Consider the following 25,562-nt stretch of genomic DNA (forward strand, 5'->3'; position numbering starts at 1 on the left):
TCCTCTAACTTTAGAGATGGAAATCAGTCTATTGAGAAGAGGTGAGGATTTATCAGATATTATACAACTATATCTATCAGACATCCTTTAATCCTGGTTCTTGTTTTTCTATAAGATTCCAGCAGGAGAGAGCAGACTCCCCTGGACCCAGCTGTGTCTCCTTGAAGAGCGACCGCTCTATGGGTCATCCTCCTAGACTTAAAGATGGACGCTCCTCCAGAGAGGAAGGGTAAGGATTTGTCAAAGATTATAAAACGACAGCATCGATCAAACATCCATAAATCCTGGTTCTTGTTTTTCTATAAGAGTCCAGAAGGAGAGAGCGGACTCCCCTGGACCCAGCTGTGTCTCCTTGAAGAGCAACTGGTCTATGGATTATCCTCCTAGACCTTAAAGATGGACGCCCCTCCAGAGAGGAGAGGTAGGAGTTTCCAACAAACTAGTAGTTTTACTGACTGATATTTACAATCAGGTTTGTATTAAAAAGATACTGTGTGTGTGTGTGTGTGTGTGTGTGTGTGTGTGTGTGTGTGTGTGTGTGTGTGTGTGTGTGTGTGTGTGTGTGTGTGTGTGTGTGTGTGTGTGTGTGTGTGTGTGCACGCTGTCTCCACAGGCGACCACAGGAGAGGTCAAAGGTTACCAGTGCTCAGTCTGTACAGCAGCATCAAGCAGAGCTGATCAAGGTGTGTAAATGAAACAAGACATTTGACTTCAGCTCTAAACAGGGGCGCCGTAAAGGGAGGGGGGGGGGGGGGGAATTCATCATAATCAAGTTAATATATTTAGTGTGAAAATGTTATCTAAAAAACGTAGCAATTTAAACAAACAAGGGGTTTGTTCCTCCATGTTTGGCTAAATGTTCAGTATAGTCCATATATTCCACCTCTCTCTCTTTATTGCATGGTTCAGTCTTGCGTGGATCCAGTTTTCAGCACAGAGTCTTCCACTCGGTCAGCTTACAAGCAGAACAGACGGAGAACAGACTGTCAGTAGTTTGACACGTCGTCGTTGATGTAGAAGTCGTGGTATCAGAAACAGAGAGCTGAGAGGGAGGAAAAGGGCCAACAGTTTATACAAACAAAGGTTTTTATTTATTTACCTTCCTTCCCTATCAATCAAATAGTTCTTCATAAAACATGAAATTCATAAATATGAATCAATAAATGAGGGAGACAGGTGGATGACCCGGGAAGTCTGTTTATTTAGGCCTTCACTCATTTTCTTCTACTTATCAACTATACAGCCAGGGTAGGTCTGTGAATACTGACCCCTAGTGGTGAAAAGTAATAGCGGAGTATGAAGACAGTCTGTGTCTTTTCTGTCCCATTTTACTGAGGTGTTTAGAGCCAGTGTAACATTACTGGAATCTGACAAATTTTGGGAACCAATTGACCAAAATGTAAAACACCACTGAATTTCATGAATTTCTCAAGAGGAAAGCCTTTTGCCAGAACAGCAACAGCAATGAGAGATGCCACTCATGTATAGGGCTGGGATAAACGATTATTTTTTAAACGATTAATCTAGAGATTATTTTTTCGATGCATCGATTAATCTAACGATTCATTTTTTCAGTTCGATTCGATTATCGATTATCTCCCCATTAATTGACTAATAGCAATTTATACATGTTGATTTACATATCTGAATGAAAAAAACATGAATTCCTTAACATTGCAATGCATGTTTATTGCCTTTAAATTCAAAAATAAAAGTGCAAAGAAATGCATTCTTTGAAGTCTACGTTGCTCAGTCATCTGCAGCTGCTCCCGGGTGGCACCTCTTCAGGTGCTGGTGCATTTGCCGTGGTGCTAGAATGGAAAGTCATCTCCATTTTGCAAAGACGACGTATCACGGAATCGTTTCCTTTTACATTAAAGAATTCCCATACTGTAGAGGAATGAGTGTGTGGAGCCTTGCACTTATGATAGTCTGAGGAGCCACTCGCGTTGCTACTACGCTCCGTCGCCATCTTCGTTTTGGGTTTTTCGAATCAACGCGCATTTTTCGCGTCGACGTAATTTATGCGTCGACGTCATCGATGACGTCGACGCATTGTCCCAGCCTTACTCATGTACCTCTTACATTCATACATCAATGGTCAATGACAGCAGGCTTAGTATTAGGTAATTAGCAGTAGGCTACACTAGAGCTAGTCTATCAATCTATGGGTGGTCAAATGGATTTTCTAGGCTGGTGGGTGGTCTAGGTTGGAGGCCCAATATATTATTTGATAAGGCCCACAATCTCTAGTGGTGCCCCTGGCTCTACATGGGCAATAAAAGCATATTTTGTGGAGCTCCAGTTTTCCCTCTATAGACCAGGGAGACGTTAATCTAGGACAGATGCTTCTGATGTCCTCAGTTAGTTCAAAGTAAAGTTCTCCTTGATGTTTGTTCTGTTCCAGAGGGCTGAGGAGAACGCACACGCTTTTCTAGACAAGGAGCTGAAGAAGCTCTGGAGGGATCTCTTCTCAAATTACCCACAATGCTCAGAGAGTCAGAGGGAGAAGGAGGAGGAGCTGGATGATAAGAACGAGGAGCAGAGGAGGCGCGCCATAGAGGGAGTGGTAGACATCACAAAGCTCTGCCTGATGGAGATGAACCAGGAGGAACTGGCCGACAAGCTGGGCAGTGGTAAGATACTCATATATAGGTTAAATGGTTTGATCCAGATATGTAGGGTCATTGTGGGGGTATCATGTTGAATGGTTTGATCCAGATATGTAGGGTTATTGTGGGGGTATCAGCTTAAAGAATTTTAAACATTAAACGGCAGATCAACAGCAGAATAACTCAGTGGAAGAGATGCACCACTATCTTGTTATATCAGGTTAGCAAGTCACTGATACCACTGATACTCAACAACGACAGCACTACTAATAAAGTTATAAGATCCATATAAAGTAGAATTTTATAATACTTTTTTCTTTACACCAGTAATATTGCTTGGAAATATGAATGGTATGTTTCTTCTGGTTTGGGATTTAGGAGCTGTTGCGGTCCAGTGGCAACATGAACTCAAGGCTCATCTGAAGAAGAAGTTCCACTGTGTGTTTGAGGGAATCGCTAGAGCAGGAGAGCAGAGACCTCTGAATGAGATCTACACAGAGCTCTTCATCACAGAGAGAGGCAGTGGAGAGGTCAACAAGGAACATGAGGTCGGACTGATTGAAAAGGCATCCAGGAAAACAGTCAATGAGGAAACACCAATCAGATGTGAAGACATCTTTAAACCTGGACAAGATAAACCAATCAGAACAATAATGACAACCGGAGTGGCCGGCATTGGTAAAACTCTCTTAACCCACAAGTTCACTCTGGACTGGGCAGAAGGCAAAGCCAACCAAGACATAGACTTCGCATTTCTCCTCACTTTCAGAGAGCTGAATTTACTGAAAGGGAAAGAGTTTAGCTTACTGGAACTTCTTCATCAGTTTTCTGTTGAAACCAAAGAATCAGGAATCTACAGATACGACCATGACCAAGTAGTCTTCATCTTGGATGGTCTGGATGAGTGTCGACTTCCTCTGGACTTCCAGAACAACCCGATCTGGACTGATGTCACCGAACCGACCTCAGTGGACGTGCTGCTGACAAACATCATCAGGGGAGTCTTGCTTCCCTCTGCCCGCATCTGGATAACCACACGCCCTGCCGCAGCCAATCAGATCCCTGCTGAGTGTGTTGACATGGTGACCGAGGTGAGAGGGTTCACAGACCCACAGAAGGAGGAGTACTTCAGGAAGAGATTCAGAGAGGGGACAATGGCCACCACAATCATCTCTCACGTCAAGAAATCTCGAAGCCTCCACATCATGTGTCACATCCCAGTCTTCTGTTGGATCACTTCTACAGTTCTAGTGGACTTCTTCAAAACATCCCAGAGAGGAGAAGAGGTGCCCAAGACCGTGACTCAGATGTACAGCCACTTCCTGAGGGTTCAGTCCATACAGGGGGACAGGAAGTATCATGGGCGAGCTGAAACTGATCCACTCTGGAGTTCGGAGAGCAGGGAGATCATTGTTTCTCTGGGGAAACTGGCTTTTAACCAGCTGGAGAAAGGCCAGCTGATCTTCTACGAGGCAGACTTGGCAGAGTGTGACATCGATATCAGAGCAGCCTCAGTGTACTCAGGAGTGTTCACCCAGATCTTTAAAGAGGAGTGTGGACTGCACCAGGACAGGATGTTCTGCTTCGTCCATCTGAGCATCCAGGAGTTTCTGGCTGCCCTTTATGTCTTTCTGTCCTACATCAACACTGGTGTCAACCTGCTCTTAGAAGAACAGCCAACCTCCAGGGATGCTGAACTCCTCCTCCTCTATCAGAGTGCTGTGGACAAGGCCTTACAGAGAGAGAACGGACACCTGGACTTGTTCCTCCGCTTCCTCCTGGGCCTCTCTCTAGAGACCAATCAGATGCTCCTACAAGGTCTGCTGGGACCAAGAGGAAGTAAATTACTGGGCAATCTAACTAAAAAAGATCCACCGGGACAGACAGGAACTAGGTTACAAATCAATAACCAAATAGTCCATTACATCAAGGAGAAGATAGGTGGAGATCTCTCTCAAGAGAGAAAAATCAACCTGTTCCACTGTCTGAATGAGCTGAATGACAGTTCTCTAGTGGAGGAGATCCAACAGTACCTGTCATCAGGAAGTCTCTCCACAGAATCTCTAACCTCTGCTCAGTGGTCAGCTCTGGTCTTCATCGTACTGACATCAGAAGAGCAGCTGGACGTGTTTTACCTGAAGAAATACTCGGCTTCTGACGAGGGTCTTCTGGGGCTGTTGCCATTGGTCAAAGCCTCCAAAACATCTCTGTAGGTTCACTCATAACATGTATTAAGAATACAGCACTATACATAATACTACAACATAAAAGTTATAGTAAATTACAAAACATCTCTGACGGTGGACTAAGAACATGTATCGAATGCAAACTAATTCAAGATCTAATGTATAATCAGTTGTTCAACTATCAGAAAAGTCTTATCAAACATTTAATCACGGTTCTCAACATGTTCTGTTTTTTTGTGTGAAGTCTGAATGGCTGTCAGCTGTCAGAGAGATGCTGTAAAGCTCTGGCCTCAGTTCTCAGCTCCAACTCCTCTAGTCTGAGAGAGCTCGACCTGAGTAACAATGAACTGTTGAATTCAGGAGTGAAGCTGCTCTCTGCTGGACTGGGGAGTCCACACTGTACACTGGAAACTCTCAGGTCAGTTTTACTAAGTGCAAACAGTTACACCACAAGGTTCGGTTTCAGAAGACTTTTACCTACTGCCCCCTGGTTTGAGAATCACACCTAAATGAAGTCAAACTATATCAGATAATAACTCAGTACCTTTGATGACCACATGTATTAGAGTGGTGCCATTGGACATATTACACCTTGTTGTATAATGGGATGCGAAAATGAAAAGTTTAAAAAGTAATCCCAATGTTACCATTGCAACTTACCAATTATAAACACAAAATATGATAAAAGTGCATTCCCACATTCCCCTGTTAACAGGTCAGTGGTAGTTAAACAAATGAAGTCGCAGTATTTGCCTCCATCAAAGTTTATCGGTCTAAATAAACCAGCAGCCAGACCAATGTAGACCCTGCCTTAGCTGAACCTCTGAAGCTAAGCAGGTGGGCTTGGTTAGTACTGGATGGGAGACCAACTGGTAACACTGAGCTGCTGCTGGAAGTGGTGTCGGTTGGTGGCCAGTAGGTGGCACTCTTCCCTCTGGCCAAAGCATAAATCCTGATGCCCCAGTGCAGTGACGGGGACACTGGGCTGTGGAAGGTGCCGTCCTTCAGAGGAGACGTAAAACCGAGGTCCTGACTCACTGAGGTTATTAAAGATCCCAGGGCACTTATCTCAGAAAGAGTGGGAGATTCCCGGGTCCCGGCTAAAACTGACCAACCAGGCTCATTCAATCTGGCCCCCTATTCATCCCCCTGTTTAAATCAAGCTGGTGGGTAATTGATTGATTGAAATGATTGAAATTCTTTTTTGACACATGCACAAATGTAAGCATACAAATGAACAGGTCAAAAGGATAACACATAAAAGCCCATGGGCTTATTTCCATTGTGGTCCCTTGGTGGTGCAAGCATGTATATAGGTGTATGTAAGTTTGTGTGGTAAAGATAATGTACATGACAATGGGGTCAACAAAGTAAAATATGACATTCCAATCACACATTCACGATTCATGTGTGGTGAGCGTTCTGGCGCCGATTGGCTGCCGTGCATCACCCATGTGGATGCTACACATTCATGGTGGTTAGTGAGGTCCCCCCTTCACTGTAAAGCCCTATATGAAGTCAATGGAAGGGGACTTGAAAAGTGCTATATGAATGTATAGTTCATTTCAAGTTCAGAAATGTATAATTTTCATAGGAAAAACTCAACTATTTCTATTTTTTGTTGCCATGACTTTATAAGGTCTTTGTTACGTCATCATTTTTTACAGATATACTTTATATATATTTTATCTTCAGAACTTCAATTGAAGACATAAAATACAGAACAAGGTCCAACAATTTTAGATGTAGAAATACAGAACAATAAATGCAGAAATACAGAGCAACATTAAACCATTTAATATGAATAAATACAGAACAACATAAAACTATTGATCATGTAGAAATATAGAGCAACATAATTGAATATGTAGAAATTCAGGACAACATAAATTAATATGTTGAAATACAGAACATAAAACTATTGACTATGTAGTAATACAGAACAACATAATTGAAAATGTAGATATACAAAGCATCATAAAACGATTGAATATGTAGGAATGCATAAACATAAAAAGATTGAATATGTAGGAATGCATAAACATAAAAAGATTGAATATGTAGAAATACAGAGCAACATAAAACGATTGAATATGTAGAAATACAGAACAATATGTATCTATTTAATATGTAGGGATACAGAATAACATCAGTTATTGAATTGCGGTTTGAATATGTAGAGAAGCAAAGCCCCAGAGGGGTTTCATAGTCATCCTTGTTTTGAAGCCCCCTATAAGTGTCTGAAGTCAGGAAGGGCAAGTGCCCTCAGTTTTATAGGTTTATGTAAATGAGCTTAAGCACATTTATGATGGTTTATCAAAATAAAAGGTTGAATTAATGAATCAATAGTCTCACAGAAGGAAGCATTGGGACTGATAGAGCGCTGAAGGCCCTCCTTGGCTCCACAGCCCTCTGCTTCGTTAGGTCTGACTCTGTTCACACAGAGTTCAGGATCCCTACGGCCATCAGGCGACTGCTGGAGGAAGTTTGAATGTCCACAGTCATCTCCTTGAGCTCACTCCCTGATCCCTGATAGCAGCGAGGAGAGCGGAGGCGCTAGCATCACTGGACGTCCTCCCCTCCAGTGTGGCCCCATGGCAGCCCTGTGCTGTTCGTTAGCTACACCATGTTTCTCCTGTGAGCTGGTTGGATCCTTTAAGCACTTTTAATCTCACTTCCTAACATGTTCTTTTTATTGTGTGTGCAGGCTGAATTCCTGTGATCTGTCAAAGGGATGCTGTGAAGCTCTGGCCTCAGCTCTCAGCTCCAACTCCTCTCGTCTGAGAGAGCTCGACCTGAGTTCCAATGGTCTGCAGGATTCAGGAGTGAAGCTGCTCTCTGCTGGACTGGGGAGTCCACACTGTACACTGGAAACTCTCAGGTCAGTTTTACTCAACGTGCAAACAGTTCCGTATCAGGAGACTATTAAAAGACGACTATTGGCCCCTGGTTTAAGGATCAATCCTAAATGTCGTCTAAATATATAATCGAATGACTCAGTACCCTTGCTGACCACGTTTATCAGGGTGGTGCCATTGGACATATTACACCTTGTTGTATGTGCGGTGCGAAAATGAAAAGTTGAAAAGTTCCGAGTTGCCATTGCATCTTTTCAATTATATACACAAAATATAATAATAGTGCCCTCCCACAATCTCCTGTTAACGGGAGAGTGGGAGTTAAACAAATGAAGTCACAGTATTTGCATCAATCAAAGGTTATAGGTCTACCTAGAATTATTATATTTTGGCGAGCAGCACAGGAATGACCCAACGGGAGACCCGGTTTAAAGCAGTTACACAATACACCACACGACCCGAGAGTTGCCTTTATTTATTTTTAATATGTCTTAAATTGTTTGACGTGTAAAAAAGTATAACATAACAAAAACTTTATACGCATACAAAAAATATAAATTCTTGAGTTGTTCCAATGAAAATGATATTTTTGCGATCGTGGCCGTGGTCACCGTGTCCGGGTGCCGCAAAGGATCCTGGGAGGCCCGGGGGGAGCGTCACCGCCACCAAGGGATCTTGGCTAAGGAGGGCTCCAGGGGTGCTCGCAGGGTGCTAAGAGCATCGTTACTATAGCCTCAGTGGCGTCACCTGCTGGACATTCAGTGGTATTGGATGTGTTTTATTAAAACACATCCAATACCACGGAATGTACAGCTGGCACCATTTCGCAATACCTCCTAAACAGTGGTTACCGCCAATATATTACTCATAGACTACTGTAAGATTTAAAAAGCAAAGACCGAGACAGAGTCAACAACAACATAATTTATTGCAGCAATTTAAAATTCCAAAAATAAATGCGCAGCCGAAATGTACCGATCAAACGCCACGTCCCAAGGTAACCCTCAAGGCATATAATAAATTCAAATGATTCCATTCGTCTTGTGTGGGAGGTCGCTTTCGAGCTGCACTTGCTGTCTCCCTCTGATTTTAATTCAACCATCGTGGTTGGTCCTCATATTGATCAATGACAGAAGACATACTGTACATGAATCATGCTGAGACCAGCGGGTTTCGGAGAATTTCTGCAGGCGTTTTTTATTGCGATTGTTTGCCATAAAGCACTGAAGGCGCTTCGGTGAGGCTGTGTTGAAGTTCATTATTAATTGGACCGTGTCTAGACAGTTACGAACATGCCTGACCTTATAGTAGAGTGCACAATCGAGAGCGTGGTTTCTGCAGTGAACGTAGGCTGCGGCGGGAAACTGTGCTACGATGCGTGCCTGAATGCCACGCGCTTTCCCGCTTACATTACCAGCACCATCATAAGGCGTATTTACACTGCCAAATATGCCGTCTTATGCACGCCTTTTTCGCGGCACGATCCACGCGTTAACACTACCCGAGGTAAATTGCCTGCTTGAGCTAGCACCCCAATTTAGTTAATTTAGTCAGCAAAATAAAGAATATGTCGGCGTTTTTGCACTTTAAAATAGTTAATCGGGTTTGTAGCCTATACTGACGTGAACTCATTTTTACATGCGGGTGACTTCATTCATAAAAAAAATAAAATATTCGGGAGTGTGCAAATTATTCTAAGGAGTTCAAAACTCTGTGCGCAGCCCCGCCTTCTCCAGTGAACCAAGAAAGCCCGCGCCGTGACGAACGGGGGATTTGACCCCCTCGGGTTTACACAGGAAACTTAAGATAAGACGGTGAAGTCGCCGGGCATGCCAAGCTGTGACCAAACCAGCTTGGCAGTGTAAAGAGGCCTATGCATCATCTTGCCCAACAATATGGGCAGGATCTAGACCAAGCTCTTCTAATCGGGTCAGCAATAGCCGTGTGTCAATGCCCAGCCTCTGCCTTTGAATGATAATGAATGCATGGAACGTTGCATTTTTAATGTTTACACCAAAGATTCTAGACTAGAGAGTAAGTGTCATCACTGAAACCTTATAAGGAATCAGATAAAGTCTGCTCTCTTTGCTGAGCAATGCATGTTTCAGGAATCAGCACATTAAGATAAATGTAGTTGTCACACAAGCTGTTTTAGATTTTTGTAATATGGAATTGTTTCAGGGGGGAAAATGCCTCGAAAAAATATACGCACAGTGCGTTCAAGATTAGGACTGACAAAGCATATGTCAGCCCAGGCCTAATCAATTGTGTTGTTATATCTTCGGCATTCATATTATTGTAGTCTATTCTTTTCGTAGGATACTATGTTGTTAGCCTTGATGGGGACATATTTGAACCCTATTTAACCCTATTTTCCATCGACAATCCTGCGTCTCCCCCTCCTATAGAGCCCATTCCAGCACCGTGTCAGTGGACAGTTGCAAGCCTACAAACGTCGTTAGAGCAATGCACGCACATTCATGTTAAGAGGAGTTTCAGGAAACGCTCCAAAGAAATTTACGAAGGTTCGCAAGATCCTTCGTGAGAATGATCATATGAGCTTCGATCCATCGTTATCGGGAAACGGGGCCCAGGTTTAAAGCAGTTACACAATGCAAGACCCAGAGAGTTGCCTTTTTTTTTTACACACACAGACACAGACACACACACACACACACAGACACACGCGCACGCACGCACGCTTGCACGCACGCACGCACGCACGCACACACACGAATACTCACACACACACACGAATACTCACACACGAATACACACACACACACACACACACACACACACACACACACACACACACACACACACACACACACACACACACACACACACACACACACACACACACACACACACACACACACACACACACACACACACACACACACTCTCATACTCACACGACTCCCTTGGTGGCGGTGCCGCTTCCCCCCGAGCCTCCCAGGATCCTTTGCGGCACCCGGACACGGTGACCACGGCCGTGATCACCACAATATAATTAACAGAAGAATAATGTATCATCATTTTTATATAACTATCAGAAAAGAAAAGTTTCTGATAGCTAACTATCAGAAAAGTCGTCTAAAACATTAAATCAGGGTTCCTAACATGTTCTGTTTATTGTGTGTGCAGGCTGATTGGCTGTCATCTGTCAGAGCTATGCTGTGAAGCTCTGGCCTCAGTTCTCAGCTCCAAATCCTCTAGTCTGAGAGGGCTGGACCTGAGTTACAATGATCTGCAGGATTCAGGAGTGAAGCTGCTCTCTGCTGGACTGGGGAGTCCACACTGTACACTGGAAACTCTCAGGTCAGTTTTACTCAACGTGCAAACCTTTACAGCACAAGAGTCTTTATAAAAAAAAAGTAACAAAAAAACTTAAATAAAGACATTTAATGTAGAATGTACAGTTTACTATTTTTTATTATTATTATTCTACCTATTCACATGTAGTCAGGCTTTTTTTTAAAGCTTATTATTAGAATTTAAACATAAAAAAAATTAACATTGGCGTAACTTCTCTTTCAAATATGGAAAATGTTAAAGACATAAACACAGTAACATGGTCTTTTATTTTGTGTGTGAAGGCTGACTGGCTGTCATCTGTCAGAGAGATGCTGTGAAGCTCTGGCCTCAGTTCTCAGCTCCAACTCCTCTAGTCTGAAAGAGCTGGACCCGAGTACCAACGATCTGCAGGATTCAGGAGTGAAGCTGCTCTCTGCTGGACTGGGGAGTCCACACTGTACACTGGAAACTCTCAGGTCAGGGTTAGGGTTAAATGTGTATTTGGGTTTGTTTAATAGTAAGGGATGATCCAGGACTAGGTGGGCTGTGATCTAAAAGAACAGACGACAGGTGTCTAAAGCCCAGTTCAGACCAAAGATTAGCCTCGCAACGACTTGCAACTCGCAACTCCTTTCAACTCCTTGCGACGAGACGGGCTGCGACGTTCTAAAAATGGGGCAGTTCAAACTGCTGCACCGGGCGGCGACGTCAGGTGGTTTCCCTAGCAACTGTGAACGCTCTGGCACAGCTGAGAGCCGAGAGCATCAGAATCACGCTAAAAAGTAGCCTAACTTAGGTTTGCGATTAGGTTGCTTGAGCTTGCACCCCAATTTAGCCTCCCGGACCCTACACACACATTGGCGGTTTATTGGGTTTCATTCTGATGTAAATGCGACGGCTCCGCGGTTCTGGGGGGGGGGGCGGGGGCTTGGGCAGAGGTGTTGCTGCGCTGTCTCCACAGAGACAACGCAGCGATATCATCATGAGCAGTTCTAACTTTGTAGAGAGATTTCTATTTGCAAAAACTGTTGGTTTATTTTTATTGATCCCCTTCGAGAATTTGTGTGCAAATGGGGGGGGACTAGGCTATATTCTCGCCTTCCTACCTTGTAAAGCGCATTGTAGGCCTGTTGCTTTTGGGCCGATACTGCGCCCATTCCTTGATTCGTTCTGCCGCAGCACTCCAAACAATTAATTTAATTCCAATGTTCGTCAAATCCACTCCAATAGTGGTCCTGCATTGAGTTGAAATCCAACTCTAATGAATATATGGTCCAGTTTTAAGTTTCAAGAACATTTATACATTCCCAGGGCATGTTAAATGAGTGCATGCCATGCCACTCATAACACACTTGTAAAATGCAGTCGTCAATTGATGGAATGGGTTATTTCATACATCATCACAAACAAAATTTGGATTTAATCAAATAAATTACAGATAAATAATACTGAAATGGCCACTTTTTGGTTGAACACATTTGAAGGAAATAATTACGATCCCCCAATGTTGACCTGAAGTTAGGGTTAGGGTCACGCTGCTGCAACTCTTCCCCTGCAACGTTCCAAAACAGCCTCGTTGCGAGGGGAATCTTTGGTCTGAACTGGGCTTAAGATCCCCACCAGATTCAGCATCATTATTCATTTGTAGGCTGGGGTCAACATGTCAGTGGAGCACAGATGGGAGGAGGGAGGCCAAGAGGCCAGAGGAGGAACAGAACTTTAGAGGACGAGGATTCTAGGAACATCATTTTTATTTTTTAAGGGTTGTTTATTTTTGCTGTCTTGTTAGCTGCTAGTGTGTCATTAGTTAACAGGTTATTCTAGCTGACAGAACACTGGCCAGCTGATGTGAGGGTGAGGGGTTGCTGTACTGTTAACTGCTAGAATGTTATGTATGTTATATGTGATGTAACTCTGACCAGCTCATGTGAAGGTTAGGCTTAGGGGTTGCTGTCTGTATGTTATGGATGTTATGTGTTATATGTTATGTAACTCTGAGGAGTTGCCATTAGTGTAGACATGAGGCTCGGTGATGGTGGCTCTAGACGGGCTGTGATCTGAATTAAATCATAAAGCTTTAAGTTGTCCATCATATGGAATTAATACTTTATTAATCTGTTTACTTCAGTAAGAAATATTCTCTTCCAGATAGAATAAATAAAGGTGTGTGTGTGTGTGTGTGTGTGTGTGTGTGTGTGTGTGTGTGTGTGTGTGTGTGTGTGTGTGTGTGTGTGTGTGTGTGTGTGTGTGTGTGTGTGTGTGTGTGTGTGTAGGTTGTCTGGCTGCCTGGTCACACAGGAAGGCTGTGCTTCTCTGGCCTCCGCTCTGAGCTCCAACCCTTCCCATCTGAGAGAGCTTGACCTGAGCTACAATCACCCAGGAGACTCAGGAGCTGCGCTGCTCTCTGCTGGACTGGAGGATCCACGCTGGAGACTGGACACTCTCAGGTATGGAGAGGACAGCTCACCATTCAGAGAAAATGCCTCCTACAAGGATTCAACCCTCTGCTAGATGAAGTGGTTTGAAAAGGCAGCTGTAACTTATGTTGTGTAGAAAGTGATGAGACGGCAGATGATGAAGGTGAATGTTTCAACATGCTGCTCTCACTTTGTTTCCCCCGCCAGTGTGGAGCACGGTGGAGTGTGGAGGCTGAAACCAGCTCTAGAGAAGTGTAAGTGTCTGTTTGATTCATCACAACGCACACTGACTATTGAGCTGGAAAGTCAATCCACACAGCAGGAGGTGACGTCTGTTCATTCAGATATCTGGGAATGAAGCTGATGACTGACATCATGTATCTTACATATATAAACATTAACATAATTGATGTGATTATATCAGGAGTGATGATTTTACAACATTGGACATAACACCATAATAATCAGGATACTGTTAATCATAATTACATGTCTATTTTATATTCAAAAACTATTAAATTAAACTATCATCTTGTCACCATTATAATAATTATAACATTGTTTTAATTCCTGTCATTACATTAGCTATGGCACATAATAATCATATTAACATGTTTTGAATGATGCATGTGTTTCATCTTAGATTTAAATTAGAGCTGGTGATGCTGTTTATTTAATAATGATGACGATGATGATGATGATGATGATTATAATTAATAATATTGGTTTAGCAGCCTAATCATGTTTCTCCCGTCAGATGCCTGTGAACTCACACTGGACCCAAACACAGCCCACGGACGACTCTCTCTGTCTGAGGACAGCAGGAAGGTGACGCTGGTTGAAGAGGACCAGTCGTATCCGGATCACCCAGAGAGGTTTAACTCCTGGGGGCAGGTGTTGTGTAGAGAGGGTCTGACTGGCCGCTGCTACTGGGAGGTAGAGTGGGGAGGACGGGTTGGTATAGGAGTGACATACAGAGGAATGACAAGGAGAGGAGTGGGTAGTGACGGCGTGCTTGGATTGAACAACAAGTCCTGGGTTCTTGTTTGTGATGACGATGATGCTGCTCTCTACACTGCCCTTCACAACGGTAGTAGAACAGACACACGTCTCCCCCCCCCTCACTCTAACAGAGTAGGAGTGTATCTGGACCGGCCCGCTGGCTCTCTGTCCTTCTACAGAGTGTCCCCAGGAGGAGGAGGGTCCTCAGACACACTGACACTCCTCCACACCTTCCAGGCCTCCTTCACCCAGGAGGTCCTCCTCCCTGGGTTTAGGTTAGTTAAGAGTGGTTCCTCAGCGTCTCTGGGAGTGTCCATTGTAGACACACAAGCACACAAAAAGACACATGGAAAAGCACGCACATGTAAACAGTCATAAACACACCCAAACCAACAAACACATATGTACATAGAAATTAACACACACGCACACACAAACAAACACATCGTTCATGACTCTATAAACACACACAAGCACACACAAACAAACACATCGCACTCTATAAATACACACACACACACACGTACACAGGCTTATTTACACACACACACACACACACACACACACACACACACACACACACACACACACACACACACACACACACACACACACACACACACACACACACACACACACACACACACACGTACACAGAATTATTTACACAGACATGCACTCACACACACACATCCTTCATGGATCTAAACCCACATCAGGTCTGTGTGCCGGTGGTAAGCAGCAGGTAACATCAGTGTCTCTCGTGGTTCATCTCTCAGCCCTCTCTGTGTTCAGCTGGGCTGCTGAGCGTCAGATTAGAGGGGGCCGCTTGGGTCTGGGGGGTCCTCACAGTCCTCACGTTGTTGAGGACCAGCTGTTAGGGGGACGTTTGAATACCTGTGGACCCATGGACGTACCTGTAGTGCATCGGGTTGTTGAGCAGCAGCTGTTGGTGCTCTGAGGGGTCAACCCGTTCAGTGGAAGTACAACACTTTGTGATTGATTTAAATACTCCACTGAACTCCAAATGCACCATTTTATTGGGCTTCTGGAAGGTTCAGCATAAACCATGAAAGGAAGATCTTCCTTTGGGTTAAGGAGTTTGTACAAAGATTTACTTTCTAATGTAAAATATGTTTTAAATGTTTATTGAGTGTTATTTTACTACATTATTTTATATATTTTCAACATCGTTTTAAAGGAATCCAAAATCAGTTTATATTTTGCCATGCCTGACATGGAACGTGATTTAAAGCAGATTTAACAACATAATCATGAATGATGATAAGAGTTCTATGGGAAAGGGTAACAATGTTGTAAATTACTTTCAACGGATGATCGTTTCTTTGTGTTCTTTTGGGAACAAGTCAACATGTTCAGTCATTAAAGATGCCTTATGATTTGTAATTGTTCATAAATCATAATGTTAATAAACTACTCAGTGCGTCAAATGAACGTTCTCGTGTGTTCAGACGATTCTTCCCGGTAGTTCAGTTGAAATCCTCCAAGTCTTCTGGAGTCGTTTCCTCCAACACAACAGTGGGGTCTCCATTCACCCCTTCATCAGTGTGGAGGGAGGATATTACCACACACACAACAGTGGAGTCTCCATTCACCCCTTCATCAGTGTGGAGGGAGGATATTACCACACACACACAACAGTGGAGTCTCCATTCACCCCTTCATCAGTGTGGAGGGAGGATATTACCACACACACACAACAGTGGAGTCTCCATTCACCCCTTCATCAGTGTGTGGAGAGTTTATTACCACACACACAACAGTGGAGTCTGACTTTTTTAACCACACACGCATATACAAAAACAAAAAGTAAGTAAAAAGGTGGCGAGCCTATCTGGCGAGCTAACCAGCTTGGCTCTGGCGAGCCTAGCCTATCTGGCGGACTCTGCTGTCTGATTGGTTCAGAGACAGCAGGCCTGTGGTAATGCATCAGGCCCTCTGATTGGTTCAGAGACAGCAGGCCTGTGGTAATGCATCAGGCCCTCTGATTGGTTCAGAGACAGCAGGCCTGTGGTAATGCATCAGGCCCTTAGATGGTAGTTCACGTTACATGGTGCAAAGGTTTCCTTACGTCCTCATCTCCTCCCTCCTCACCCTAGCTGGATGCACTCCTCCAGGTAGTACCACACACACACACACACACACACACACACACACACACACACACACACACACACACACACACACACACACACACACACACACACACACACACACACACACACACACACCTTGTCAATCAAAATCAAACCATTTTCATATTTTTCTTGATACATTTTGGGACCGATGAGGTGCTGTGATTTTTGTAGTTTCCCAGATTATCAATCTCTTCAATTTTGATAATTTTTTTTCTGTTAATATACAATGCAGATGTTTTGTCATTTTGAGAACGCAAATATCTGCTGACCTTCTCCCCGAAGTCGAAGCAGGGCGAGGGGAAGGTCATGTCCTGGCTGCTGAAGGACAGTCGACGGAGGTCTTGTGGATGAGGGCGTCGCATCATTCCGGGGTCAGGATCCCCCGCTTCTCCATGTAGACGCACCCGTTGGGGTATGAGCCCAAAGGTCAACAGGCTGACCCCCACATCCAGACCGTTGTCTGCCCCCTCCGCGTTCAACACCCGGCTCATCAGACCCTCTGGTAAACACACTAATGGTTCTCAGGTTAGACACACGTCATACGATGACCGATCACCAACATTTCAGACCGACTACCTGAAGACTAAAACTCCATCCAGAGGCCAAATGTCGATGAAATGCAAGAAAAGCAACGGAGCTACGATGTCTGTGGATGCAGGGGTTTGACTCAGGGCAGAGCAAGCAGGGGCTGGGGGAATAGGAATCCATTCATGGGAGAATCGGGACTCTTTGATTAAGCGATACTTGATTGAGCAACGTTGTCAGATTGACACAAATCAGTACCTTCCTATAGAGTGCGCTCCATAGGAAAGTACTGATTTGTGTCTCTCTGACAACATTGCTCAATAGAGTATTGCTTAATGTTATGCGTACTCGACAATCGTCCATTTGCATTGAGGACCTGTAGAACAGAAACCACAACGTAAACCTTCCAAAAAGATCGAAAGACCGTACCACAATATTTACAGAATCTCAGTATTCACACAACGGCTTTTCATATCGCATCGTCCCGGCTGATTCCAGACCCTAGGAGAGACTGCGGTGGGCGGGGCAAGGGGGGACGTGAACCAATCACCTTCAGGGAAGCCAGAGATGGTGAGGATGTCCTCCAGCTGGACCTTGGCCTCCAGGGTCATCCTCAGGGTGGACGTGTTGAGGCGCTTCTGCTCACACACACACGCACGCACGCACGCACGCACGCACGCACGCACGCACGCACGCACGCACGCACGCGCGCGCGCACGCACACCAGAAGAGAAGACTAGAATGGGGGATTATCACGCTGATACGTATTACTTCCGCATTTGGTGATCTTTGTGCACTGTGACATCCGGTGAATATCTCATCACTCTGGCGAACCGATGATGGAGGACCGGCAGTTCACTTTCACTACATCCCTGATAAATGTACCCAAAATCACGTTTTCTGACGTTCACAGACTTCCCGAACAACATTCCATTACAGCCCGCTCCAAACTGGACAAGGGATACAGTTTATTTTTCGAGAAATATATCTACGACTACGAAGGTGAGTGTCTGCTCTCTAGCTTACGCTAGGTAGGTTGGCTTATGTTAACGTCAGTTTGGCGTCAGCTCAGACAGTTCATTTTAATTATTCTGACGTTAGCGTTTGTCAGTGTCAACTACCTAACAGCAACATACAAGTGTCCCTTTGCTAGAATGAACAATCCCCAGTACATGCATTGATTTTTTTTTTTTCTACCAGTGTCCAACTTCATTGATAGGGAGGTGGCTGTCAGGTCTAGGTGTTACAGGTCGATGAAGAAGCGAGAACAGCCCCACTATTTGAAGGTTATTTTAGGAAGCTAAGGCATAATGGCAAGAAGTTTGACCCCTTACACTGTTGCCTGTTTACATCATACTATACCTTTGTGACATATGTACAGTATGCAAATATCAATATCATGATAATGTAACTTTGCATTTAAATTCTTTAATATCCTGTTTGTTGAATCCAACATGTTAATGGTGTAAGGGTTTGCAATGCTCTTCCTTACATTTCTATATAATTTGCAACAATCTGTTTATTTTAGTTTAACTTTAACAACTTAAATATTTGTAGATTGTTTTCCAAGCTGACGGCGCCAATCTTCAAGAAACCACATGCAGCTGTACAGCAGCCAAGGTTCTTTGCAACCATCTAGTGGCCTTGTTGTTCCAGAGTGCCCATTACAGCATGTTGCAGGTGAGGGCTGAGGTCTGGGAGGATGTTCACATGGGCAGGTTGATTGGAGTGACACTGGTTCTAGAGGTCTGCCTTCGATCATTAACAAGCACATCCTCAATCCCGGTTTGCTCTTCTATCTCTTGTTCTGCAGGTGAGAGCTGTACCACCACCTATGGCCTGCACAAGCTCTCTGCAAACATGGCATCGACCAAGGACTACGGTAACATTGTAGCTGCGCGGAGCTGCACCGTATTGAATAGACTTCCAGGCTATTTTCAGCCGCGTTATGAGCTGCCCCGCGTGCCGCGCTTCGCTCTGCGAGCAGTGTGTTCCAAACGTTACACACTGTTCGCAGAGCGAAGCGTGAAAAATAGACTGGAAGTCTATTCGAAGAGGTGCAGCGGATAGGGCTGCGCAGCTGTACGTCTGGCTACGTTGGTTAACATGGGAGTGAATTGGAAGAGGCGCCGCTCCACGTGGCTACGGCGAGCAGTGTGTTTATGCTACTACAAGCAAGATACTATTACAATCATGGGAAGATGCCTCCCATGACCATCATCTCGCCCAGGCGGGGCTCCACGGTGGGCCACGGGGCGTCCCAGAGAGGGCAGCTCGTCGTTGCTGTCCACAGCGTCCACTTCTGGTGGACCAACCCCAAGGAAACATCAACAATCCCCACAGTAAGTAAGTAAGTAAAATCCATTCATAAGGCACATTTAAAAACTGTTTTCATTGGCCAAAGTGCTGTACATGGTGCAACCAAAGGCACATAATAGAACACAGGCCACCTTATATAGGTGGCCTGTGTTCAGACACTGGGTCAAAACCCAAAGTATATACACACTCAATGCAAAGACACATTCAGAAACATCATGACCGGGTTTCTTACTTGCAGGAGTCGATGACGTACACCGCGTCGTTGAGGGTGATGCTGGTCTCTGCCATGTTGGTGGACAGGACGACCTGCAGGAGGCAGGGAACAACAACAGGAGATGGACAGGCAAGGCTGGATTCCAGGCAGCTGGGCAGGCAGAGGAGCACACGGGGTGGATGGCAGGCAGCTACGGGGTTGGTGATCCTGGGGCGAGGACAACGCAGAGATCTAAAGGTCCCATGGCATGCCATCAGGTGTGGTGTGATTAGCCGTTACAAGCCGTTTCGGAAATCGGCCCCTTATGACATCACAGGTGGGCGTGTCCACCTAGATGTGTGCTGGATAGATCAGTCTACTAGCCTACCCAGTGGACTGTAGCAAACGTTGCTCATCTCTCCGTCAAGTTATTAAAGATATGTGCATCTGTTTATGATTTGTATTTGTTAATTAACCATAAAGTTACAATCCATCTTGATGGATCCAAATTTTTCTGTATCACATGTAGTCGCATATGTCAGTTTTCACTGTCTATCCCCTACCTGCTCCTTAATCACATATATCAGTACTCACTGTCTATCCCCTACCTGCTCCTTAATCACATATATCAGTACTCACTGTCTATCCCCTACCTGCTCCTTAATCACATATATCAGTACTCACTGTCTATCCCCTACCTGCTCCTTAATCACATCAGTATTCACTGTCTATCCCCTACCTGCTCCTTAATCACATATATCAGGACTCACTGTCTATCCCTTACCTGCTCCTTGATCTCATATCAGTATTCACTGTAAGTAGCGTTGAAATAATGCGCATCTGTCTGTTAATCAAAGCCATGTGTTGTTACTTATTGCATGTGGAGCCACTAGGGGGCAGTGAATCCACCTCGATGTAGTTCACCTTCTGGCCAACAAGAATAAGGCGAAGGAGACACAAAGTGTGTGTGTGTGTGTGTGTGTGGGTGTGGGTGTGGGTGTGGGTGTGCACCACCGTGCTTTGGTACCTTTTTGAACACCTTCCGGTAAAAGGTGAAACAGTATGAGGAAGGAAAAAACATGATTAAAATGATAATTAGAACCCCTAGGACTCCTAATGTGCTCCAAATGCTCCAAAGTGGGCTAGAAGATGATCTCTCTGGAACAGAAAGAGAAAATATTTATGATTCTTTCTCTAATAAAGATGAGAATAATAACAATGACAGCAAGACACATCCTAATTCCTTCACAATAAACATGACCTACATTTTTTTGAAGATGGCTTATCAGTTACTGGCCCAATGAACATGGTTTAGTAAAGAAGACAACGGACACCCTTTCCTTACTCCCCCAAGTGTAAAAACACAATGTTGCATTTTACACCACGGATGTTTGATTGACTTTGGTCATTTAAAATACGAGTTATTAAAATGTTTTTTGTAATACTTAGATTGAATTGAAAGTTAGAGAGTCGACTTTTCTCTTTATATTTATTTATTTTTGTTTAAATTAATATTGATCTAATAAAAAAAAATATGTACTGGCAATGATGGAAAAGTATAACAAAATGGGGAAACAACTTCACGTGACAAATGAAGAAAGAGGGAACAGAAATTGTTTGCTTTGCAAAAAACGTCTGCATTTTTATTTTCTTGCAGTGTATATTGTGTGCTTAATAACCATCAATATATGATTTCATTTCGTTTCAAATAATGTTTTTCTTGGAATTGGTATCCATTATTATCAATTTTATTTTCTGCTCTTCTCTTCAAACAAACCAATAAAAAAATAAAGAAACAAAGAAAAGACAAATATTATGTACACACACACACACACACACAAATAGTTGTTGTAGGTCATTGTTACGGTTGTGTTAATATTGGAATTCACAGCACATCTGCTTCAGAAGAACTATACCCTTCAGTATGGAGATTCTCCAACACAGTGGAGCGCCACCACTTCCTGAGATGTGTTACGTCATGCTGTGGAAGATAACAGTATATCAGTCAGAATTAACTTCCAAAGACTGCAATGAGAGTAGACTGTTTGTACTCGACTACATCATAATTTTGCATTAACTTTAGCCATTTCATTTTCGTATATTGTCCTTTATATATATTTGTATGTATCTAGTATACTATTTGAAATTTCGTTGAGATAAATAAGTTGCATGCAATTATAACTATTATTTAAGTGTCTGCTATCGTGGATAAATTGGTTAGCTTAAGGCAGTGGCGTCCCTATGCTGTTTTATTTGGGGCTAAAGCCTCGGATGTTATTTAATTAGCCCCGAATATGATCTTTGGGAAAAAAATAAAAAAAATAAAATACAAATATTCATAAACATTTATAAGTAGCCTAGTCTAGATAGACATAGTCCTTCTGGCAAGAGAATAAACAACAACCTGTTTACCACCTCAAGTGTATTAACCTATCCTATCCCCAGTCAGATCTGTGCACGTGTGTGTGTGTGTGTGTGTGTGTGTGTGTGTGGGTGTGTGTGTCTGCCTCACTTGTATGAATGGAACTTTAGACATTTGGGGATAAGCAGCATAGCAGTCAGGTAGTTATTTAAAGCTATAATAAACCACGTATTTCGTTTATTTAGATAAAGCATTATGAAAAAGTTTGAATGCACAATAAAGCATACACATAAATTTGGCTGTAAACAGTCGTTAAGAAGCCAGTTATGTCATAGAGTCCCTGGTCATCTTCATGGACCTCGGTTGTGTTCTGGAGGACAGTAGCCGGGCGAGGACTGACGGACCAGGTGAGCTGTGGTCTTGGGTAGATTCCTCCAGACTTACAGGTGACAGTGTTGTTCACTAGTACAATGTCCACTCTAGAAACAGGAGCTGCAACGACATGGTAGTGCATCAAAACGAGAAACTCAAAAGAGTTGTTCTTTTTCAAATATTTAATATTTTAGTCCTAAACAGGACTTTAGCTCACCTCTCACTGTCAGGGTGACGAAGGTCTCCTGGTTGTTCTGTGAAGTGCGGGCGTAACATAGGTACCTGCCCTGGTCCTGGAGGTTCACCCTGGCCAGACCAAGGGATGCGTTGCCCCCTGAGATCTGGTCATGGAACAGGGAGGTCCTTCCCTTGTAGAGAGGGTCCTGGTGTCCCAGTTGGTCCTGGTCATCGTAGTAGGAGTGGACCTGAACGTTCTTCCCATTCAACTTGTTCCAGTGGAGGATGGTATCACTGCTTGGCTGGAAGCGGCAAGGCAGCACACAGCTGCCCCCAAACACACAGCCCACCTGGGTGTCTGGAGGTCAGAGAACAGGGTGGTGTTGGAGGCATACTCTTCATATACTTTAGAAGCAGGTCCATAAGTAATACTATGATGGTGATAACTGTTAATAAGTGACTGCCCATTTAAAAAAGATCTTAAATCGCTCATAAAACATGACCTATAGACCTCTACAATCTGAGAGACTGAATGACAAACTGTGTCCTCTTAACTAATCCAGAGGACAGATTTATGTTCTCTAGCTTTTTATTTTTTGTTCAGCAACACGCATGTTATCTTTCCCAGTCTGCTTATCTCTCGCCTTCTCTCACCTGACCCACCTGAGAACCTGGGTTAATCTTTAGACAGCTTTGGTTTCTGTATGAGCAAAGTTCAAATGAGGTCAAATACATTTATTTATTTATTTTGTGTTTCATTTATTATTTTCCACATTCTAAGTAAAACCTAAGAGCTATATTTTTAGAAAAAAAAAGAGTTTGAGTCCTGGTTGTAGTCTAAATATCGAGCATAACAAACCAAACAAAGAAGAACTCTTGATATCAGGTTTGCCAGAGACGGTTTATATTCGGTCCAGCTTACCTCCCTGAACGACGACCAGCCCCGTCAGTAACACGACCGTCTGAACCACAACACTGCCCAGCGCTGTCATTGTCTCTGGCTTCCTCTCTTGTTATAAACCTCCTGACTTTATTATCGTACCATCAGACAAAGCAGGGTTGGACTCGGCCAAAGGTTAAAACGGTTCTATTGTAATGTAGAGGTGTGTCTTTCTTTACTAAATATGCCAGGTGAAGGCTGAGCCCACAGAGGAGGGGGCAGGTGCAGCCCGCCCTAATGAGCCCTGCACGACCGGGGAACCGCTGTCAGCCGCCGACCCCCCCCCCCCCCCCCCCCCCCCTGGTGGTCAGGACACCGGCCAAGCTGCCTCAGTTCCACGAGGCGCCGCTGCTGGTGCCGTACCTGGCGCAGTTCCTGCTTGCTGCGATTTGAGCAGCGGACTTTCAGTGACCAGAGCAGGGAGCAGCCAGCTGGTCGCCACCGCCAGGAGGAGGAGAGCCTGGGGGCTAAGCTAACGCCGCTGGCGCTAGGCTCTACGCCCAACACGGGTACCCAGAGGTCCCCCCCATGCTGCGCGGGAGGATCTGGCCCTCCACGCCGCCCTACAGGGGCTCACCCCGGAGCAGGAGTATGGGGCCCGAGGGTTGAAGACTCGTTTGACCTGGGATCGTCTAGTTCGTCCCGTGCTGCTCGCCACAGTATCTTTGCGCAGAAAAAAATTACACAAAACCAGCAGCGAGGTTTGAAATGACAAGCAATAGAGGATTAAAATATATATATATTTATTCATTTAATTTGATGTGGTCACCGTTAACTTAATGGGTACAACATTACAATCTGTGCAGCACCAGAGGCATCGTGTGTTGGAGGTGAAGCTCATTTTAACACCCATCCACAGTGAGGCAGTGAAGACCAAGACAAATGGTAAGACATCATTTACAGATAGTTACCTAAAATATATAATTTTTTAAATTATAATACAAATAAAGCGAACAATGATAATAAATCACCATAGGAGCAACCTTTACCATAACAGCAAATTGCAGCTCAAATTGCTTTTCCATCCGATCAACAGGCTATAAAACACCACATCTGTTTGTTGAAGCAGAAGAAGTCCTTCATCTCTATCCTTCTAGATACACATCTCTGCACTCCTGGAAGGGTGCCCTTTGGACGTCCCTTCTGTAGTGCTGAAGTTGTAGTGCTGAAGTTGTAGTGCTGAAGTTGCCTCCCTGATTGCCATCCAATCGTCAGTCTGTCAACTGTCCTCTTCCCTGAAGCTGGTCAGCCCCTCTAACAAGGCTCCCCTAAATGACTTGTGAACGTTGAATCCTGGCCCCTACGACCCAGTCTGACCCTGCTGTGTCTGATGGCACGGGTCACAAAGTCAGGAGGTTTAACCCTCTGCCCCAGACAGAGGAAGGCCTTCATGGGGAGAGTACAGAGTTCAGTACTCAGGTTGTTTGAGCTTATTCCTTGTCTTTTGTTTGCCTAAGAGTTAAAACAAAGTTATATTAATAATAGATCCATGCCAATCAGATTTGTAAAATTATATAGTCCCACATCACTCATAAATAACCAACTTTCTCAACAAATGCACGCTGGATCAAATGTGTATTAAACATAATAAATGAAAGTGAAACTATTTTTTTACCTTTCTTTTTATATGTAAAGAGATGGTGAGGCTTAAAATCATAACTGGAACCCCAACTACCAATGCAATAAGAATGATCCAAAGTTTGTTAAATGATCTCTCTGGAACAGAAAGGGAAAATGATTATTATTATTTCTATAATAAGGATGAGAATAATAACAATGAGAGCAAGACACATCCTAATACCTTCATAATAAACATGACCTAGATAAAAAAAAAATGAAGATGGCTTGTCAGTTACTGGCCCAGTGAACATGGTTCAGTAAAGAAGCCAACGGACACCCTTGCCTTACTCCCCCAAGCATGAGCCAAGTGTTAAAACACAATGTCGCTTTTTTACACCAAGTATGTTTTAGCATCTCACAGATTGCTTTTGTTGCTATTGCTATTGCAAGAGCCTACCTGCAATAGGGTCCTCCAGTATCTTCAGGTCAATGTGGGTTACGTCTTCTTCGTCTGCGTACCTGAGAGTACACCTGTACGTCCCTTCACTCTGGGCTGATGAGGTCACATACAGCAGGAGGC

General features: G+C 44.0%; 1 protein-coding gene and 2 long non-coding RNA genes across 5 annotated transcripts; all 3 read left to right on the top strand.

Moving 5' to 3' along the window:
- The first annotated feature begins 3 nt into the window (after window positions 1–3).
- LOC130377418 (NACHT, LRR and PYD domains-containing protein 3-like) lies at window positions 4–15,830 on the top strand. The gene is made up of 13 exons (XM_056584539.1): window positions 4–41; window positions 116–229; window positions 307–421; window positions 614–683; window positions 2,408–2,636; window positions 2,991–4,821; window positions 5,043–5,216; window positions 7,506–7,679; window positions 10,807–10,980; window positions 11,259–11,432; window positions 13,230–13,403; window positions 13,581–13,627; window positions 14,131–15,830. Exons 5-13 carry the CDS (start codon window positions 2,594–2,596, stop codon window positions 14,751–14,753), a joined length of 3,414 nt encoding a protein of 1,137 aa, XP_056440514.1. The 5' UTR covers window positions 4–41; window positions 116–229; window positions 307–421; window positions 614–683; window positions 2,408–2,593; the 3' UTR covers window positions 14,754–15,830.
- A 1,965-nt stretch (window positions 15,831–17,795) lies between these two features.
- On the top strand, window positions 17,796–20,210 carry LOC130377478 (uncharacterized). Of its 3 annotated transcripts, none has more exons than XR_008894193.1 (3): window positions 17,796–18,739; window positions 18,873–19,409; window positions 19,617–20,210. It is a non-coding gene; the product is annotated as an uncharacterized LOC130377478 (long non-coding RNA). The 3 variants fall into 3 exon arrangements; XR_008894194.1 differs by having other exon boundaries at window positions 18,873–19,405; XR_008894195.1 differs by having other exon boundaries at window positions 18,873–19,401.
- Window positions 20,211–23,737: 3,527 nt separating this feature from the next.
- Window positions 23,738–25,239, top strand: LOC130377469 (uncharacterized). The gene is made up of 3 exons (XR_008894183.1): window positions 23,738–24,123; window positions 24,229–24,307; window positions 24,459–25,239. It is a non-coding gene; the product is annotated as an uncharacterized LOC130377469 (long non-coding RNA).
- Window positions 25,240–25,562: the final 323 nt, after the last annotated feature.

The sequence above is a fragment of the Gadus chalcogrammus genome, chromosome 23 (assembly GCF_026213295.1).
Source record: "Gadus chalcogrammus isolate NIFS_2021 chromosome 23, NIFS_Gcha_1.0, whole genome shotgun sequence".
In the NCBI taxonomy this organism is placed as follows: domain Eukaryota; kingdom Metazoa; phylum Chordata; class Actinopteri; order Gadiformes; family Gadidae; genus Gadus; species Gadus chalcogrammus.